The 14,126-nt window shown below is 44.8% G+C and overlaps 4 protein-coding genes across 12 annotated transcripts; 3 read left to right on the top strand and 1 right to left on the bottom strand.

Moving 5' to 3' along the window:
• Window positions 1-74: 74 nt before the first annotated feature.
• On the top strand, window positions 75-1,215 carry LOC108055174 (Golgi-associated plant pathogenesis-related protein 1). Of its 2 annotated transcripts, none has more exons than XM_070215399.1 (4): window positions 75-231; window positions 284-415; window positions 624-870; window positions 931-1,072. In XM_070215399.1, exons 1-3 carry the CDS (start codon window positions 193-195, stop codon window positions 825-827), a joined length of 375 nt encoding a protein of 124 aa, XP_070071500.1. In that variant the 5' UTR covers window positions 75-192; the 3' UTR covers window positions 828-870; window positions 931-1,072. The 2 variants fall into 2 exon arrangements, with proteins under 2 accessions (XP_070071500.1, XP_070071499.1); XM_070215398.1 differs by having other exon boundaries at window positions 76-231; window positions 617-870; window positions 931-1,215.
• On the bottom strand, window positions 1,216-11,840 carry pns (DENN domain containing pinstripe). 3 transcript variants are annotated; one of them, XM_017138429.3, is made up of 15 exons: window positions 11,702-11,840; window positions 10,918-11,389; window positions 10,742-10,851; window positions 9,457-9,869; window positions 9,100-9,389; window positions 7,963-9,046; window positions 5,432-5,638; window positions 4,560-4,737; window positions 3,774-4,113; window positions 3,589-3,718; window positions 3,284-3,534; window positions 3,072-3,217; window positions 2,886-3,004; window positions 2,432-2,814; window positions 1,216-2,368 (listed from the first exon to the last, which is right to left on the bottom strand). In XM_017138429.3, the coding sequence occupies exons 2-15, from the start codon at window positions 11,186-11,188 to the stop codon at window positions 1,947-1,949; spliced, it is 4,344 nt and encodes a 1,447-aa protein (XP_016993918.2). In that variant the 5' UTR covers window positions 11,189-11,389; window positions 11,702-11,840; the 3' UTR covers window positions 1,216-1,946. The 3 variants fall into 3 exon arrangements, with proteins under 3 accessions (XP_016993918.2, XP_070071497.1, XP_016993920.2); XM_070215396.1 differs by lacking the exon at window positions 11,702-11,840 and adding an exon at window positions 11,453-11,600; XM_017138431.3 differs by lacking the exons at window positions 1,216-2,368; window positions 2,432-2,814; window positions 2,886-3,004; ... (3 more) ...; window positions 3,774-4,113; window positions 4,560-4,737 and adding an exon at window positions 4,762-4,952.
• Window positions 5,862-8,670, top strand: LOC138913079 (uncharacterized). Of its 6 annotated transcripts, none has more exons than XM_070215402.1 (7): window positions 5,862-5,940; window positions 6,022-6,104; window positions 6,160-6,314; window positions 6,765-6,868; window positions 6,998-7,088; window positions 7,142-7,712; window positions 7,769-8,670. In XM_070215402.1, exons 5-6 carry the CDS (start codon window positions 7,045-7,047, stop codon window positions 7,440-7,442), a joined length of 345 nt encoding a protein of 114 aa, XP_070071503.1. In that variant the 5' UTR covers window positions 5,862-5,940; window positions 6,022-6,104; window positions 6,160-6,314; window positions 6,765-6,868; window positions 6,998-7,044; the 3' UTR covers window positions 7,443-7,712; window positions 7,769-8,670. The 6 variants fall into 5 exon arrangements, with proteins under 6 accessions (XP_070071503.1, XP_070071502.1, XP_070071504.1 ...); XM_070215401.1 differs by having other exon boundaries at window positions 5,873-5,940; window positions 6,143-6,314; XM_070215403.1 differs by lacking the exon at window positions 5,862-5,940 and having other exon boundaries at window positions 5,955-6,104; window positions 6,143-6,314; window positions 6,765-6,924.
• Window positions 11,841-12,406: 566 nt separating the features above from the next.
• LOC108055200 (protein phosphatase PTC7 homolog) lies at window positions 12,407-14,106 on the top strand. Its single transcript, XM_017138474.3, has one exon. It carries the CDS (start codon window positions 12,683-12,685, stop codon window positions 13,631-13,633), a length of 951 nt encoding a protein of 316 aa, XP_016993963.1. The 5' UTR covers window positions 12,407-12,682; the 3' UTR covers window positions 13,634-14,106.
• Window positions 14,107-14,126: the final 20 nt, after the last annotated feature.

Genomic DNA, 14,126 nt, shown 5'->3' with positions numbered 1-14,126 from the left:
TTTAAATTCCTCTATGATTTAGAAAAATTATTTAATTATATTACTGATGAAACTGTGATGTATGATACCGGAATGTATGGATATTTGGTTAATATAATTTTAAATTAAAATGTTTAATAAAGATTGTATATTTATTGACGCCAAGTGAATATTGTCAAATTCTGAAATTTCCTGTTAAATAACTAAAACACAATGCATTTTAAAATTATTTGCTTTTTTATGGCCCTTGAGGTAAGCCAGAAGAAATTAAGCTTCAGTCTAGGAACTTTGTGGTCCTTTGCAGTGCAATGGGGTATTTTGTATAGGCCTACGTTCTTTAATCCTTGAGGCGCACAATCGCAGGAGGGCGAAGTACGGAAACCAACCTCTGGTCCTGGACGAAAAACTCTCTGAAGAATGTAAAAAATATGCACAGGCAAGTGTTTTATACATAGCTTACACCCAGAAATGTACATAAATGTAGTTATTTACATATGTAGAAAGATGAAAGTCATGTAGAAATATTTTCGATATTATTTCATTAAATCCCTATCCCTTTCATTTTAATCAAGAAAAGCTTTAATTTATAAAACATTGTGGAGTGTGAAACATGGGTTTCTAACTATGTATTACTTAGCAATTAGTTGCGGATGGAGAAGGATGTACAGATGTCGATTCGGAGGACGAAATGCATTCGGATGAACTGCATGGACTGGGCCCAATTGATGGCAACTATACGCAAAACATCTGCGTTTTCCATGATGCTAAACCCAGGGCCTGCGTTCGAGATTGGTTCCATTATCGCGGCTATCGTAATAATAGAAAATATTACCAATTTACGGCCATGATTTGGAACGCCTCCACTAAACTGGGCGTTGGTCTGGCGAGAATGTAAGTCACCTGATCATTTTACCCTTATCCGGTTGATAGTGATAGGCGATCTCTCCGCAGAAAGGATACGCGTTACTTGGTGGTGAGGTATGCTCCACCTGGAAACATCCTTAAGGATATGCAGTTTAACGTACCAAAACGACTCACTCATTTTTGGGATAAATACGATGAGGCTATAAACGTTGACTATGATGATAATGGAAAACCCTCTACCACTACTGATCTTAACTCTGGATCGGAATTATATGCCAACTGGCTTTTGTTTATAACTTACATTTTAGTACATTTGTTTTCATCCTTATGGATTTTATGGATTACTTAAAAATAAAACCAATTTATCAAATTCATTAATGTCTTTTGCGTATTTATTGACTTTCAGTGTCTTAAGGTTTTATCTGCAAAACGTGTTTGGCTAAAAAATGTAATGTAAAAATAAAGCTTGATTATAACATAAACACCTTTGGGTAAATCTCATTTCACTCACTCTTTTAAAATACCAAATATATAGTAATATAATATACAATGCATAGTAAAAAAAACAAAGATTCTTTGGTAAATCAACTAAATCAAAAGCTACCGTTGAAATTGGAACTCAGGAGAATTGACTGACTGGATTCTGTTTCGGATTGGGAGACCTTATCTACTACGTTCCATCATATATAATGTAGATTTTTTGAACAACATTTTAGAATTCTTTATAGTAAACGTCTTAATTGCACAGTAAATGTCTTTAAAATTCGATTGCGTCGATGACAAGGAATTTTGTTCAACTTTGGCTTCAATGTTTCGTGTTCCCCACTCTTCAAAACGTTCAGCGTTTGACTTGGTTTTCTTGGCAAGCTGTCTGGTTGAATGGCAAGTGGCTAGGCTTGGGATTACAATTAGAATTAGGTGTGTAAGAGTAATTGTGGGGGGGAGGGAAAATGTGCTCCTCCGCTTCCAATATTAAAAGCTAACAACGAATTCGAGAGTTCCGAGATTCCTCAAGAGCATATGTATGTGAGTATTCTCTAGGTCACTGGTTGCAAAATGTCCGTGGGTGAGGTGTATGATGAGTATTGCAGTGGGTCCATCACTCAGCACTGCGATGGAATGCGAATGCCCTGGGTGATCGAGTTCTCCAGCACGATGTGGCAGTCGTCCAGCGGCTCGAGGATTTGGATGAGAAAGGTGAGTAGGTTGCGGCGCCGCAGGAAGCTCTCCTCCTCGTACATCTCGTGCGTGACCTTGGTCAGGGCCATTGGCTTGATTAGCCGCGTCAGCAGATGTTCGCGCAAGCTCAGGCAGATCAGCAGCTGGAACTTTCCGTCCTTGCCCAGCGCCGTTCCGTTGATCTCGTCCATCAGCTGAACGTACAGTCGCCAAATGCTGGAGATCTCCCGGCGCTGCAAGCTATTTCCGCCGCCTCCGCTTCCATTGCTGAACGAGGAGTCCAGGCTAGAAGCCGAGTCCTCCAGTTCCAGCTGAAGATTCTGCTCAAACAGCTCCTTGATCTTGGCTGTAAAAGAATTTATAAGCATTATTTACTAATAAATTTAACAAGAGTATTCTTTCGCCTTACTAAAATAATCCCAGATGTACAGATTGCGTCCAAAGAACCTTGCCGAGCGGAAGCCGCAGAGGAAGACCTGCTCCAAGCACTTAACCAGTCCATCATCCCCGCACAGCAGGTTGGTCAGCGTGCCCACATCCCGATCCCGACTGGGTTTGTAGTGCCACTTGACCAGCACATTGACGCAGTTGCCCAGCTGGTGCTGAATCTCCGAGGGCGCCAGTGACTCCTGGCGCTGAACGCTGGGACTTCGCGTCCTGGGCGGCGTGCGAGTATCCGATCCTGGGACCAGTTCGGCATTCTTAACGCTCGTCGAAACCCGTTGGCCCACCAACAGGCGCTCCGTGGAGTCGTCATCCACGCCACGACCCAACCAGCGGCCACAGGGGAATCTTTTAAAAAAAGGAAAATAAGTATTACGTTACTTTTGGTCACTTTTGTCCCTCTTGCTAGTTTAGCTCACTTGTAGGTGTGGCCGGTGACCTCATTGCGCATCACCACCTGCTCCACGAGCCACTTGTGGCTGGGTCCCGAGTTGTCGTGTCCAATGCGCATGGTTGTCAGTAGGCCAAGGTTCTTGTACTGCGAAAAGGAAGGGCCTTGGATTAGTTGCTATGAAGAGCTATGGGTAGGGAGCAGACCAACTTACATGAAAGATAAACTCCAGGGATCCCTTGGGCACAGGAACCCTCTGAGTCTCATTCATGGTGCCCGAGACCATGATCCACACATTGCTGGAGGTGTGATAGGAGCCGTACTTGCGGGAGGGGAAGATCACGACGCGGTAGGGTAGCTCTGTGGGTGGGTAAGGGAAACGACCAATAATCAGGGGAAAAACCAAGGACCACTAGCAAGACCTACTCGTTGTGGGGTAGATGTTGGTAAAGCTGAAGTAATCGACCGTATTTAAAGTGAGCAGGTGGTAGAGAAACTGCTCCTTCTCCTCCTCGCAGCGCAGGAAGGCCGAACGCTTGTAGAGCGAACGCAGCAGAGATTCGTCAGAGAGCAGAGTGCGAAAATGCCGCGAAAGCAGCTTCTTCTCAAGGGACAAACGCACCCAGGCGCGGGTGTAGCCAATATGAGTCTTTATGTCCGCCATGGCCAGAACATTTCTAGGAGAAGTTAGTTATTAATTGGAGTTTTAAAGGAGCTACTTTTCTACCCACTTCACATCGAACTCCAGGGACTCGGGCAGAGGACACAGCTGCTCCAGACCCACGAATTTGTTACGATCCCGCGAACGACTGCGATTTGGACTGGGCGGACTGTCGAAGTCCGTTTGGAATGTGGAGAGATCTAAAATACATATTTTTTTATAAAGGAAATGGTAAGTAAACCAAGCTCCTCTTACAATCCATTCGCTTTCGCATGGCATTCCAGGCCATCGCTGGCGAGGCTGTGGCAATGGTCATCTTGCTGCCTGGACTGCTGGACACCGGCGCCGTTTGCTCCGCTCCCGAATTGTCGCCAGCTCCGCGCGCCTCCTGCATTTCGAGGTAGGCTTGCAGATGGGCCCACAACGCGGACTTGCCCTGCTTGTTCTGCAGGCCATGCGACCAGATCTTCTCCAGCAGATCGCACATGCTGGCTATCAGGGTGTTCTCCTCAATGCCATCGCCCTTCAGACCCAAAGCCACCGCCTCATTGCCCATCTTTTCGAGCAGCATGCGCTTGGTCTTCGATTTAATGTCCTGTAATGATCATAAATATTAGAAAAGTGATTTTTATAAGGTAAAGAAATAGAGCCCTGCATGAATGGATTCAATGAATTATTATGAATTTTTTTTTATGTGAATGAATTAATTAGAATTTTGTTTAATAGAATTGAATGAATGAATGCTTGAATTCCGAAATAATTCAAACGACAATTTCTTTTGAAGAAGAAAGGGCCATAATTTTGTGATTAAATCTGCATGAATTTGTTGTTCTGAGCAGTTTACATTGATTTGTTAAAAATTTTCCACTTTTTGTTCTCAAAAGAAAGAAAAAAAATCTGACAAATTCAAAAAATTCATAAAATTTATTCATTCAATTCGAAATAAATTAGAAAACATTCAATTTGTTTTATTTAGAATTGAATTATAAAAACAAAAATTGAATGATTCACGCAGGGCTCTATTAAGAATTAAAGTTTCACCTTCAGGAGACGCTCCACAAACGTCCAGTTGGCCTGGGCTATCAGCGCTGGACTCACATCCGCTGTGGTCAGGTTCGCAGAGAGTCGATTGATGGCATTGGAGTTGGGCTTCTGGTCGAGCGAGATCTCCCTGGCCCGCCACTTGTTGCCGTTCTTCACCCGCCGCAGGCTGTTGCCTCTGTTGGGGATTCGGATGCGGTTGCGGAATCGGTTTGGGTTTGGGTTGATGGAGTGGTTAGCGCGGATGAGTTTGAAGTATCGGTTTTTTATAGTTTAGTTTGAATTTCGAACGAGAACAAAGAGACAGCGGATTAGTGGGGATTCCGAAGGGGGCTGGAGGATGGTGGATTGGTGTTCAGGTGACCTTTGGGTGAAGGAGGAGCAGGCGGTGAGCTGTGGGTGGTGTGTGCATGCGGTGCAATTTACGGCGATTGGGGAAGGGGAAAACGGAACAAAACAAAACGAAAAGAAGAGTCTCGGTTAACGATTGGAGAATGCAGAATTTATTGTTAAGTGGTATGCACACTAAGAGAACAAAATACGAGTAGAAATAAAGATCCAGTGTAAAACGCGCTACTTGATTCGATTTTATCCAATTTGAGCTAACAAAGGTACATGAAATACAGCTACGTACAACTAACTATGGTATCTATATATGTATAATTAACATTTAGGTAATATCAAACGTTCGGTCAGCCTTTCTCAAAGGCAAAGGTACAATTCTGTCCTGATTTATCTAAGGACCCTTGTTATTTAGGATGAGTGCGGGGGGTTAAAAGGTTGAGGGGTAGGTAGGTGTTCGATCTTAAAGCAGGACGTGCTCTACTAGACTAACTATACAAGAAGATGGGGAACTGAACTAGGGCAACTACCTCGAGGCGCACTCCTGGTTGAGCACGCCCTTCTCGAGCAGCGGAAAGCTGCGGAAGTAGGCCGCCCGGTTGGCCAGAATCTCGCTGGGCGGCGTCACCTCGATGTCGATGCAGTTCAGACGCTTCTCGAATCCCTGCTGCGAGTCCTGGCTGAGCACACAGGGCTCATAGCTGGTGGCAGCGATCATGTTCTCCCCGTGTCGTCGCCTGAAATGGATTTTAATAACATTAAAACTCTGTTTATAAGGATTTATAAATTTATAAGGAAACGTTTTATAGTGAGCTTCCAAATAATCTGAATATATCTATAAAAGCTATCTATATAGTTTTAAAAAAACCGTATGATACCATGATATGGATTAAAATAATATTATAACTCTATTTATAAGGATTTATTAGTTTATAAGAAAACATTTTATAGTGGGGTTCCAAATCATCAGCATATATCTATAATAGCTATCTATATAATTCTAAAAAAACCGTATGATACCATGAGAAATCTATCAAAAGTAAGTATGTTTTAAAAATTTTATACTATGTATTTTATAAAAATTGTCATTGTTTTTATCGCTGTGATTTTAATTATTGAGGATGTGGATCCAAATGGAACTGTTCAGTACTCCACCAACAAGACAAATTCATCCCTCGAGGAGGTTAAACGACCCAAGAGAGAGTAAGTATTTGATCAGTACTAAAACTTATCACATTTAGTTTTTGGAAATCCATAGCTAGCTACGACCTCAAAAAAGGAGGTAGAGGAGGAGGCAGTAGAGGTGGGGGAAGAGGAAAGCGTCGCGGAAAGGGTGGTGGAGGTGGTGGTGGTAGACGCTCAACTGGTTGCAGAAAGCAAAACAATGCCGCCCTTATTCTTATCCCATCAATGGTAAATTTTATGTTATTTGGAACAAAATTTGTACGAAGAATTGTATTACTTATGCGGTTATTCCACTACATCGTTCGGATCATTCATTAGTACAATTTTTTCTCAGCCCATACGATTTTACGTAGGTGCGAGCAAGATCCGATTTACAGTAGCTCTAATAAATGAGCAAAATTGTACTTTTTAGATTAAATTTTGCTCATACAAAAAAAAATAAAATGGTGGCCTTCGGTTTTTAAAATTTTGCTCATTAATTGCTCATTGCAGCTGACATATATCTGTCTTGCTCGCACCTACGTAAAATCGTATAGGCTGAGAAAAAATTGTTCTAATGAATGAGCCGACCAATGTAGTGGAATAACCGCATTAGGAAATAAAACTTACTTTTAAAAAAATTATAAAAACTTTGAGGAATTCTTGAAAATACTAGAAAATGCTTCTTTGTTTTTATAGCAAAACACGCAACTTTTAAATACAATTGCAAAGGAACCATGCATTCCTGCCGAAAATCTTCCGCACGAAAGTTCTTAAGAATTCGCGGTCTATCGACATCCACGGTAATTATTTCGCGATTTTTTAATATTACCCCTAAGCCTTGAGAAATCCATCAAATGCAAGTACATTTTAAAAATTGTATAGTATGTATTTTATAAAAATTTTCATTGTTTTTATCGCTGTGATTTTAGTCATTGAACATGTGGATCCGAATAGAACTAATCAGTATTCCAATAACATGACGAATCCATCCCCCATAAAGCTTAAGCGACCGAAGAGAGAGTAAGTATTTGATACTAACATTCTAAATCAGTACTAAATCATATCATCTATAGTCTTTTGAAATACCTGGATGACTACGATCTTAAAAAAGGAGGTGGTAGAGGTGGTAGAGGTGGAGGAGGTGGAGGTGGAGGTAGAGGAGGAGGTGGCGGTAGAGGAAGAGGACGAGGCGGTAAAGGTCGCGGCGGAGGTGGAGGTGGAGGTGGAGCATTTGATTTTGATGTTTTTGGGTATGGATGGGGAATGTTGAGTAGCTTTTGGAGAAAGCGTGTTGGTAGACGCTCAGCTGGTTGCAGAAAGCAAAACAATGCTGCCCTTCTTATCATACCATCAATCATAAATTTTATGTCATAAGGAACAAAATAAAACTTGGTTTTTAAAATACTAAAAAAATAATTTTGATATAAAGAATGGAATTTTTGAAAAACCTGTCACTGCTTTGTATTAAATTCCCAATGTAAAGTCTGCCTAAAAATGAATTAGTATGAATTTTAACCAAATTTTAATTGTGTATGTTGTTCTCATTTGTCTCTTTGAGGATGTAATACCAGAGGAAACTGACCATTCCTCCGCCGAAATGTCAGACTCATCTCCCGGGGAAATAAGGCGAGAAAAGTGGAAAGAGTAAGTAAATAGTACCAGAAATTTAGACCTCTTTAATACTACGTAATAATCTTCAGAATGCTAGACATTGAGCCTTCAGAGCATGTCCGTAAAAAGAAAGATTGGCACAAGTGGAAGCCAAGAAAGAAAAGGCGTCGTCGTGGACGTAATTCAACTGCTTGTGGAAAGCCCTACAATTCTATCCTTATTCTTATGCCGCTAGTGCTGAATTTGTGTCTTTAAAATAAACTTAAACTATTAAAAGACTCACCTCAGTAGCTTCACGCGCTGATCGAAGAGCTGTAGCTGCTCGTCGGGCTGCGACTCCCACATGGCCAGGATCTTGTTGTCGATCAGCGTGGCGAACATTTGAGATTCAAGGAAGCGCGAGAGGAAGGCGCGATGATGCTCCGGCTGATCGGAGAGGAACGAGGATTTGTCAAAGTTCTGCAGCGTCTCCCGATTCGAGATCCATTCATCGCGCGCCTGATTCGGGTAGATCACAAAGTATTCGTAGGCGTGGAACATGTGCACGAATCGATTGAGAAAGATCTCGCGCACCGAGTTGTTGATGCGCAGATCCTGGTAGTACTGATCCACAGGCGTCAGCTTCTGTTTCTCCACGCGCCGCGCACTCACTGGCATGGTGGCGTCCACAGCGTCCACGTCGTGGTAGATGCCAACGGGCGAGGAGGATAGCGAGACTGTGGGACTGCCCACCGGGGAGCCAGCTCCCCGAATGCCACCCTTCCGGCGCAGAAAGTCAGCGATGCGCGGCACATGGTCGATTCGCGAGGGATGCGCTATCAGCGGTTGGTAGTCCACGACCCCGCCGCCGCCTGGCGATCCCGACAGCGTGTAGACGGTCTCCTGCAGCTGCTGAAAGCGCTCCTTGCTGCGACGAACTGCCTGCAAACCGGTGGGCAGGGTGCAGCTGGAGATCATGGCATCCACGCCACCTGATCCGCCACTTCCGGAGCCTCCAACGCCACCGCCGGCTGCCCTGTTCACATAGCCATTACGAAAACTAGGCTCTTGATCGCGATCTCTATCAATCTCGAACTTATCCAGCACGGAGCCAATCTCGGCCATAAAATCCATCTTGTGTGGGAAGACTGGTAGCTCCTCGGGCAGCTGGATGTGCTTCTTGTCAATGTCCACAAAGCACAAGGTAGCCTCGCTGCCAATCTTGTGCGCCGCCTCGCATTCGGCATGCAGTCCCATCACAAAGGGCACCGGGGCATCCAAAAAGTGATGCAGTGCAGCGGGCAGAATAGGAGCATAAACATGCGGCCAAACGAAGGGGAACAGCAGCGAGGTAATGCACTCGCCCACGATCATGAGTCTTTGGTAGTCTGTAGGGGAAATAAGGGATTATTTGTAGGATATTCCCTTTGCCATTCCTTACCTGTGGACCGCAGCAGAACTTGATTTTCGAGAAGGACGCACGTCAGCAGCTGTATGACACACTCCACGCCCAGGTACTTGAAGAGCAGCCGTAGGGGAAAGTCGAGAAGCGGCAGCTCGGTGGCCAAAAGCGGTCGCTGAAGGATCAGGGCGATCGCAGGCAGATGCGGCTCCGTGGGCGGCAGGTAAACGCGGATGGACTTGCCCGGTTGCGGCAGCATAACCTCGTAGAGAATGTTGTACACGTAGGACTCCAAGCTTATGCCAGCACCAGGCTGTCGAGGAAGACATCTGGATTAAAAGAATAAATGGGTTTTAGTACAGGAATTCACTGAAACCTCATTAAGATCCTACAAACCTATATAGATTCTTGAGAAACATCTGGGCGGCAAAGGCGTAGGGAGCCTGACAGATCAGCGTGATGCTCTTGGCCACATACAGCTTGTCCTTGTTGATGTCGTAGTAGCTTTGTGCGGACTGCGGCGCCTGGCCGGCCACCTTGAAGTGTCTGGGCAGCGAGCGACTGACCGGACCATCCTGCTTCACCCGGCTGAGCGAGTGCGTCTGCTGGCCATTCGACAGCTCCGTGATGAACATGCTCTGCAGCGTGTGAATGGCCCCGCAGATGTTACGATTGCGTATCTCCTCGTAGAACACCAGGCTGAATCCATAGCAGCGCTTGCCATCTTCCCGAGTCGTCGCAAACGAATGGAATCTGGGCTCGATGTTGTGTTTCTGGGTGCGGAACCGCAGACCCTGTGGCAGGGAGAGCTGTGGAAGAAACAGAGGAGAAAGGGTGACTACTCGGATCTCAAGTGGCGGGCATAAATAAAATCCATTCATTCGAACACACATGGCCAGATGCCCGAGATAAGAGGGTTTATCGATGGGGCTACGCGGCCGTATTCGTGGCATCAATTAGAAGTGCTCCGCTCTTCACTCCACTCTGTACTATCAATGAGCTGGCTAGCCAAGCATGAATTTCCACCGAAAGGGCAGCCAATTGAGCTCAATTAGACATGAATATGGATTAGGGTGGGTCGGTTGTTGGCGTGTGGAGCTATAGGTAGTATCTTATATAGGGATTTTATATAAAAATATTAGGAAAATAATAATGTAAACTATTTACTAATAAATGTTTTTAAAAAACCTAAAAAAAAATTAAATTTTTTAAACGAAAATGATTGAAATCTAATATAGAGATTTTATATGCAAGTATTAAGAAAATAAATTTGTAAGCTATTTTAAAATATTTCAAAAACCTAATAAAAATTCAATTTTAAAACATAAATGATTGAAATCGGGATTTAATTTAAAAATATTAAAAAAAATAAATAATAAGCTATTTTTACCAATAAAATATTTCAAAAAAACTAATAAAAATGAAATTTTAAAATAGAATTAATAAAAATCTTTAAGATTAAAGTAAACGGCAATGACCTCTTATAAAGTCTGGTATAATACAATGACCTGATTCCATTGACACGTATTTATCCATCATCTTTTGACCTAAAAACACACATTGTCCATCAAAATATGTGTTTTTTGGGCTCATAACCATTATACATATATTCCTGACCCTATCAACCGACCCACCCTAACAAAGTTGGCGGGGAATGACTCGAAATGGACTCTGGATTTACCATGCAAATGCCATGAGCATCGAAGGGGTTCCAGGGCACATTTTCGGGATAGTGGGCCAGTGGTTTGCTCTTGTAGGCGCGGTCCAGAGGCGAGCAGTGCAGGTTGTCTCCTGGGAGGGGCAACATGGGAATTAAAAAATTCAATTCCCCAGGGGAAATCTCGGCCAGAAACTCACCCGCAAAGCGATCCGGCTCTAGGCCCGTGTCCAGATCCAGTCCGCATATCACAAAGTAGTCGGCGAAGCGCGAGAACTGCGGATCGGCATCCCGCTTGAGTTGGTTCAGCTCCGACTGAGATTGGGACTGCTCCGTGGGCGAGGTGGGTGACTGGGCAGGAGGCACCTGGTTGTTGGAGGAGCTACTGCCATTTCCACTACCATTTCCACTTCCACTACTCAACATCAACTTGGACAGGCGACTGGTAACCACATTCTCCCGCGTTGTCATCGCTCCTGGTCGTCGTCCTCCTCCTCCTCCTCCACCGCCTTTACTCTTCTCTCTTCTTTGTCTTCAATCCGCCAAATGGGACATCAAACAAAAAGCACCGAGTCCATGTGTGTGCGTGTGCTGCTCGTGTGTGTATACATGTACCGTTATGCGCTCGCGATTTCGTGCACTTTCCAATTTACACAACCAATCAATTTCCGTCTGCAAAAAAAGAGAAATACATACGTTTTTTGGGCACAACAACAAACCAAGTGCTATTTTTACTTGTTTGTTTTATTTTTACACTTTCGTCGAGAGAGAGTGTGTGTGTGGGAAGAAGAGTGTATGCAAAATTTTCTATGCCAATGTCGTTTGCCTACGTCCACCACCAACAACAAAAACACTCTCCCCCACTTCTTTTCCCACCCCCACCACTCTTCTTCTTGCACTCCTTTGGGTTTTAAGCTGCCTTCGTCACGGGCTCAGAAACTGGGTTAAACTAAAGTCTTTGTTTGGTTTTGAATTTGAACCTACCAACAAACAGCACTCAGCAGCTGGGCAAATAAACAGCGTGGAGTAGAGGAGCTCAACTTTTTTTTGGCGAGCGAAAACAAACTACTTTTGTTTAGTGGTGGAAAAATATCGATGTGATTTTCGATACCCAATAATTTTGATACATTTTGGAGTCATCGATGATGGGCCTTTGTAGCCTGTTCACACGGTGGGGTTATAAGGAACTCAGAAAATGATCACATCGTGAAAGATATTAATATTTTTAGGGAATGACCAATTTGTGGAAACTCATTGTTGGCATTGGTTTTTATTACATTTTTTCTTGACCAATTTGCTCTTCACAAAAATCCATTCCGAAAACATTCAATGCTATTGCTTAAATTGTATTCAGTTTTTCTTTGTTCTCCATTTTCTTTCGAAAAAAAACTCAATTTTCACGTTCTTTCCCGTCGGCTACGGTTTGCTTATGCTTATTATGAACACGATTTATTAAAGTTATTAAATTTTACATTTCTTAATTCAAATACAATTTTATATATTAACCAGAAGTAATGGGAAACTTAAAGTAAACGGTTACAAATATATTAAAATATTAAAACTGATTTTAAAAAATACCATAAAACGTGGTTCGTAAAATACCGCAACAGGGTGACTATGACCCTGGAACCAGTTCCCCAGCGAGGGAGTTGGGGTGCGGAGCCAGCAGGCAGCCAGCGCGGAACCAGTTCGCAAACAGTTCGGAACCGGATCGCGACCTGACGTGAAAAAGTGTATCACATCACATAACATTTTTCGTATTAAATTGGAACGTAAATTGTGTGCCCGCGACGAGACAGGAGTTTTCACCGAGGCAAACCGAGTGCCGAGGAGTGGCGCCAGGAGTGAAGGCCAGGGAGAAGTACTCCTAGATCGAATAAATCCAAATCGAACGAACAACCCCCTTAAAAAAAGTCCCCCGCATGCAATTCTGATTGATTGAGAGCACGAGACCACGAGATCGAGATGCACTCGTCACTCAACTGGACCTCGCGCCTGATCTCGCGCGCCCTGCGCAGCAGCTTCTCCACGCTCCTGGAGACGGCCACTGGCGGAGGAGGGGCAGCTACCAAATCCGGAGGAGCAGGAGCAGCAGGAGCATCCAGCAGACCCCGTTTCGTTTCGGTGGTCTGCGGCTTCGCCAAGGACAACCTGCGACACAAGTACAAGCCGGGCAAATACGGCGAGGACTCCTGGTTCAAGGCCTCCACCGCCAGCGCGGATGTAATGGGCGTGGCCGACGGAGTGGGCGGCTGGCGGAGCTATGGCATCGATCCCGGGGAGTTCTCCTCCTTCCTCATGCGCACCTGCGAGCGGCTGGTGCAGTGCAGCCACTTCAATCCCCAGCGACCCGTCAACCTGCTGGCCTACAGCTACTGCGAGCTGATGGAGCAAAAGAAGCCCATCCTGGGCAGCAGCACAGCCTGCGTGCTGATCCTCAACCGGGAGACGAGCACCGTGCACACGGCCAACATCGGCGACAGCGGGTTTATGGTGGTGCGGCAGGGTCAGGTGGTGCACAAGTCGGAGGAGCAGCAGCACTACTTCAACACACCCTTCCAGCTTTCGCTGCCACCGCCAGGACACGGGCCCAATGTGCTGAGCGACAGCCCCGAATCGGCGGACACCATGAGCTTCCCGGTGCGCGATGGCGATGTTATACTCATCGCCACCGATGGAGTATTCGATAATGTTCCGGAGGATCTGATGCTGCAGGTGCTCAGCGAGGTGGAGGGCGAACGGGATCCCGTCAAGCTGCAGATGACGGCCAACAGCCTGGCGCTAATGGCCCGCACGCTGTCCTTAAACAGCGAGTTCCTCTCGCCCTTTGCACTCAGCGCTCGGAGGAATAACATCCAGGCGCGGGGCGGCAAGCCGGACGACATCACCGTCGTCCTGGCCACCGTGGCCATGTGAGGTGGTCAGCCATCCTCCCCTAGTGATTAACGTTTACTTGTAGTCCGTACGTGTTTAGTTAGCTTTAGGAGCCTGTTCCCTGGTTCTGTCTACCGTTTAAGCTGCATGTTGAGATTGAGAAGATGAGAGGACGACGCAGTGACCCCCCTTTGAATTGTTAGTTACATATATAAACGAGCAAACTCATTTTCGAACAACCGACGCATCCTGATTGTATACATAACCCTCGCTATAAGTAGAGAAATGCGAACTATCTGCTAATCAACCACAAACAATAAACAAAAAACAAGCGATTGCGAAACAAACTTCGAAGCCGAGAATCCGGAAAACGAATTGCGACGAGTGCAGCTATCTGACTGAGGACTAGGATTAGCCGGGATTGAACCCAGGCCAACGAACTGTCTTTAAAAAAAAAATTTTGTCGAAATGTACTCACTGATATTTGCGACCCAATAAAAATTATTCATTGAAAATCAACAACGAATGCGAAAGT

Source organism: Drosophila takahashii, chromosome 3L (genome assembly GCF_030179915.1).
Source record: "Drosophila takahashii strain IR98-3 E-12201 chromosome 3L, DtakHiC1v2, whole genome shotgun sequence".
Classification (NCBI taxonomy): domain Eukaryota; kingdom Metazoa; phylum Arthropoda; class Insecta; order Diptera; family Drosophilidae; genus Drosophila; species Drosophila takahashii.
The sequence above is the reverse complement of the archived record's forward strand: the minus strand, read 5'-3'. Positions and strand labels throughout refer to the sequence as shown.